The sequence below is a fragment of the Cryptomeria japonica genome, chromosome 2 (assembly GCF_030272615.1).
Source record: "Cryptomeria japonica chromosome 2, Sugi_1.0, whole genome shotgun sequence".
In the NCBI taxonomy this organism is placed as follows: domain Eukaryota; kingdom Viridiplantae; phylum Streptophyta; class Pinopsida; order Cupressales; family Cupressaceae; genus Cryptomeria; species Cryptomeria japonica.
Window position 1 is genome coordinate 238,795,469 of NC_081406.1, and position 5,980 is coordinate 238,801,448.

The 5,980-nt window shown below is 33.8% G+C and overlaps 1 protein-coding gene across 1 annotated transcript; it reads left to right on the forward strand.

Annotated features, from left to right (window-relative positions):
* The first annotated feature begins 384 nt into the window (after window positions 1-384).
* Window positions 385-3,175, forward strand: LOC131070526 (polygalacturonase-like). The gene is given in 9 exon segments (XM_059214078.1): window positions 385-609; window positions 759-887; window positions 1,126-1,216; window positions 1,219-1,247; window positions 1,634-1,841; window positions 2,216-2,297; window positions 2,409-2,517; window positions 2,729-2,854; window positions 2,948-3,175. Coding segments are annotated over 9 exon segments (1,227 nt in total).
* Window positions 3,176-5,980: the final 2,805 nt, after the last annotated feature.

A 5,980-nucleotide genomic window follows, 5' to 3' on the forward strand; every position in this document is an offset into this window, starting at 1 on the left:
TTGTTCGATAGAAAAAAACAAATGATCTGGTATAGTTCAATTGGGTTTGCATTTCGATTTCTGGGGTAGTCTGTTATTTGATACGTGGTTTGCATTTAGAGAATCTAAGACGATCAATACACAAGCATTCCAAAGCCATTCATTTGCTGAAAGAGTGCTGTTACCACACACGGTAGACCTAACAAAGACTCACGACTTGTGATGTAAATCAAACCAAGATCTAAGTATCCCTTTCCTTGCAGGTAGCAACTTAGTAGTAATCAGAATAGTTCCTAATATAGTATAAACAGGCATTATTTAACGCTCACTCATCTCCTTCACTCATACCTTAGGTCTCTTTCTCTAATTCACATTTGACTGAATCTTAGTTAGGCTCTAATTCTAATGAGATCAATGGCTCGACCAGGTCAAAATCTTCATGTGAAAAATTTGGTCTTGGTGGCCTTATATTTGGTCATCATGGCAGTTGAAGCCCAGTTAATCACATCCAGTAACAGATATCTTAGGGCTTCTACAATATCTCTGGCTTCTACTCAGGGTAGAAATGGAAGAAGTTTTGGCGTACAAAATTATGGTGCAGTGGGTGATGGAGAGCACGACGATACTGAGGTCCTCTTATCATTTATCCTCTTGTTCCTAACATTAAGATCTTATTTACTGCCACTTTAACAGTTTCTATCTTGAGTAACAGAAAGTTTACATCTTATTATTAAGGACTCCAAAATCTTATGTCTTATTAAAATTCTAATGGTTTTCAGGCGTTTACTCGTGCATGGAATGATGCTTATAAAGCGTCGTCTGCAACTTTGAATGTGCCAGGTGGCAAGACTTTTCTGGTCAACAATCTAAATTTCCAGGGACCGTGTCAGCCTGGTTTCACATTTCAGGTCTAAAATTTGAACATAACCCTAAAGGATTCAAAAACAATGGATTTAATACATCTCATTTTGTCGAGAAATTGTATAGTTCTATGCTATTTGTATTTGTAGTAAGAATAGTAATCCTTCTCCAAAGTTTACCAAACTCTAGATTAATTCTATGTTTGATCCTCATTCTGTAATTTTGTGCAGTGATTCGAGAATATGGTAGTAACTCAAGACATTTTTTTAATTTTTATTTTACTAGGTCGATGGAATTATTGTTGCCCCAGAAAATCCGAGCAGCTGGAAGAGCACATATGTGTGGTTGTTGATCAAGCATCTTTAACAATTTACATTGACTGGGGTAAACATAAAAGTAGACCAACGGTTAGTAACCATTTACACTGCTGAACTTCTCTTGTGTGTTTCTAGTTTCTGATACAGAATATATGTAAAATACTACCTAAACTAGAACCTTAATACATGTAAAATTTTACCTAAACCTGCACAGTAAGGTTCTAGTTTGAATTTTCAAACAGAATTTGCAGATGAATGAGGAAAAATAAATAAAGCCTGTAAAACCGGAGTTATTTTTTTAATTAGCTTACAATAAAGAAAGCAACATCAGTTTTTCAATACACAGGAATAAAACAGAAAGCAGCGAGTATCTTCCATAAAGCATGAATAAAAATAGGTCCGTAAAGCATGGGAAAAAAATACTTACATGCGCTAAAATTATAGATGCATATCATATGACTTTCTTTTTTCCAAAGGCCATTCAATTCAATGATGTGAAAGGGAGTGCACTGAGTGGACTGAAGGTGACAAACAGTCCTCAATTTCATGTCACATTGACAAATTGTGAGAGTGTCCAGATCGTGGGTATTACCATTCAGGCACCAGAAAGCAGCCCAAACACTGATGGAATTGATACGTTCCAATCCACAAATATAGTCATAAAAGATTCCACTATTGGAACAGGTAAAGGAATGAGGAATGTGGCAAATATATTCATTTTCAGATTTTGTTTTAAATAAAACAGTTTGAATTTCCAAGGGTGAATTGTCTTAGTGATAAATATTTTGGACCATAAATAGTTTGGATTATATTTCAAGATTCATCAGTAACATTCTTTGATTATCAAAGTACACTCTATGATACATCAATGATTTTATTTGATTACAAGTTAAAAAACTGATAAAAGAAAATGGATGCGACAATTATAATTAAAAAATTTCATATCATAGATTAATTATGATCTCAGATTTTTTCTTTTATTCTTAAATATAATATTAAATAGCAGAGATTATATGTGAATAGAGACATATGAGTACATGGAAGTTTGATGACTGCAGGAGATGACTGTGTGGGGATAGGTGATGGGTCTTCAAATATTAACATCAATGATATCACATGCAGTCCAGGCCATGGAATAAGGTGATTAACGCTCTTAATAAACACAAATCCCTTAACAGCTAATAATAATTTATGTCTGTCTAAATATGTTAGGCATGAGAAATTCTTTATATTATTTGTATAATTTTGCAGCATTGGAAGTCTTGGAAGAGGAAACACGAAAGCAGATGTCCATTCTATTCACGTGGACGGCGCCAAGTTGACATCAACAAGGAATGGATTAAGAATCAAGACATGGCCGGTATAATAATTATTTCAATAATCTCAAATTAAATCATTGCTGTTTTAAAAATAACATAAAAAAAAATACTTCTGTATGCTGAGGATAGATGAAATGTAGTATTGAAATAAAGGAGAACTACAAGAATCATTGTTTATTTTTATTTTCATGGGATTTTCAATAGGTTACACTATTTGAAATGTTCATTGACAAACTGTCTATGATATAACAGGGGGGTTCTGGCGTGGCAAGTGATATAACATATGAAAATGGCCAGATGGAAGACGTAAGCAACCCAAAAATAATTAACCAGTTCTACTGTGAAACAGTTGACACTGGGTCTGGTTGCAAGTCTCAGGTAGACATCTGATCTAAATCCTTAATTAAACTCAGTTTTTGCTTTCAATACAACTGAGATCTGATTCGGAGTTCACCTTTTCATTTGATGTAGAGTTCTGCTGTGAAAATCAGTAATGTAGAATACAGTACTATCAGGGGCACAACACCAACAGAAGATGGAATCACATTGTCGTGCAGCCAAAGCGGATCTTGCATGGGCATAAAAATGGAGAACATAGTTTTGGTAACTGGCTCAGGGGCGCAAGCTTCTTGTAATGCCCAAAACGTACAGGGTGGAAATTCGATTCCTTCACGTTGTCTGGGCAACAATGGCCAATGATATAACAGAGCTGTGAAGCTGTCTCTAATGCAGTAACCTATTTCTTGAATCCCTGAAAAGTAATGTAGTCTTCAGAACAGTTAGCAATTAACAAGTTGGATCTTCGCAATTTTTTTCACATTATTAAAAAGTTCTCCTGAGAGAATTATTTATTGATATATAAAAACAAGACAACTATTTTGGGAAGCATCGACTCGTTCTCAAAATTAAAAGAACTGGATTTAACAAATTCTTGGTACGGGAAAGAAACTGTTTACTTGGGAAAAATTTTCATGATTTGACTCATCAATCAAACTCTGTCGATTAGAAACATTCTTTGAAGGGTAGAAAGAAAGCTAAATTACTGCAAACAGTAAGAAATAACAAAACATAAAAAACAAGTGATGGTTTATATTAATGCCCTTTATCAAAGAAAAGTTGTCAGTGCTCTCTTTTTCATTATACACTCATAAGAACAGAGTATTCATGTCTTGTTCAAAAAATTGAGTATTTTCATTGCATTCCCTTTCAAAACAAAGTTTTATCCAAGGCTATAGGAGAAGCTTCCAGAAAACACGCCAAAAAATGGACAATTCTAGGTTCATCGAAGAGTGTAAAAGAAGAAATAAATGTGTTGGTTGGAGTAGATGAACAAAATGTAGCAAGGGAAATTAAATGTGCATAGGTGGAAATCCACATATGTCAGCAATCCCCCTTAATCTTCACTGTCGTATATATCTGCAATACCAATTTCTTCCCAATGATGCTCAAAAACATTCTTTGCAAGCGGCTTTGTGAAAATATCTTCTAGTTGTTCTTCTGACCCGCAAAACCAAATATATATGTCAACATTGTTAATCAATTCCTGAATATAATGATATCTTGTATCAATATGCTTGCTTCGTTTATGATAGACATGATTTTTTGATAAAGAAATTGCTTAATTATTATGACATTAATTTTGTGTAGGTTCTTCTTGTGGATGCCTCAAATTTGAAAGTACTCTTCTCATCCATACTGCTCGACAAGCTTCTGATGTGGCTGCAACATATTCTGCTTCAATTGATGAGAGTGTCACAATTGGTTGTTTCTTTGGTGCTCAAGAGATAGCACCTGATCCTAGATGAAAGATATATCTTGAATTGCTTTTTCAATCATCCATGCTACCTCCCCAATTGCTATCCATTTATCTAATCAATTTGTAATCAATGGAAGATGTATACAAAATTCCAAAGCTCTTTATTCCAACTATATACCTTAAAACTCTTTTTCCAACTTTCCAACATGATTCCATTGGTTTGTCCATAAGAATCTATAAATGAGACTAACCCCATACATGATATCTGGTCTTATGATGGTTAAATACATGATGCTACCAACCATTCTTTTGAATAAGGTTGAATCAATACATAAACTTTTCTCATCCTTGCTAAGTTTTAAACCCAATGCAACTAGTTTAGGCATTGGTTTCACATTTGTCATCTTAAATCTCTTCAATGGATCATTAGTATATCTCTATTTACATTGACATATAAAAATACCTTGATCATTTTGACTTACCTCTATCCCAAGAAACTATCTCATTAGCCTCATCAAATTCTCTTTCCATGGCTGCCTTGAATGAGTTAATTGACATGTTACTTGTGAGTATCAAATCATCTACATGCAAACAACAATCAATATATCTCTTTCATCATTCACTTTGACATACAAAGTTGGTTCATTGCCACACTTGCTAAACCCATTGTTCACAAAATAAGAATCTATCCTTCTATACCAAGCTCTAGGAGCTTGCTTCAAGCCATATAGTGTCTTTTTCAATTTGTACACTTTATGTTCTTCTCCCAAAACTTCATAATCGGGTGGATGATTTATATACACTTCTTCTTTCAAAAATGCCATTCAAGAATGTTGATTTAACATCCATTTGGTAAACCTTCCAATTATTTTGAGCTGCTATAGATAAGACCATTCTAATGGCATCTAATCTTGCCACAGGTGTAAAAGTTTCATTGTAGTCTATGCTTAGTTGTTGTGTGAAGCCTTTAGCTACTAGCCTTGCCTTGTTCTTTTGTACTTTTCCATTTGCATTATACTTTGTGTTGTAAACCCATTTAACTTCAATATCTTCCTTGCCTTTAGGAAGCTCTACTAGATCCCAACTTTTATTGTTTTTTATTGACCAAATTTCTTTATTCATGGTTGTAATATATTTGTCATATTTAATGGCATTTTCGAAATAAATTGGATCATCTTGTATTAAGAATGTAAAATTAGAGCACAAATCATCATTTTTAGCCTCTTGTATTTCATCATATATCTCCCTTAGAATTCAAGTCTTCTTTGAAGTGTTTATGGACCTTTATCTTAGTGATGCAAGTGTTGGATTAGAAGACTCACTACTATTATTACTTGTTGGAGTAGTAGGATTTGGAATGGTATGTGCCCTTGTAGGTGTTGTAGGAACATTTGCTTGTGTAGATGGATTCACAACTTGAGTTTCACTCTCTTTTGGAGCACTAGCTGCAATTATAGTTGTTTTATCTATGCTTCCATCCCATGATTCTCCTTTAACTATAGCAACAAAGTCAACATCATGGCTTATTATCAGCTTCTTTTTTATAGGATTGTATATCTTATATGGCTTGGATTGTTCAATGTATCCCACAAATATGCACTTCTCTCCTCTATCATATAGTTTCTTTCTAAACTCTTTGTAAATGTTATTGCAATTTCCAATTTAATGAACAAGTTATATACTAGATGATGTATTTAAGATTTATTACTATGACAATAATACTATCATCTTTCTTTTTTGCTGGTGTA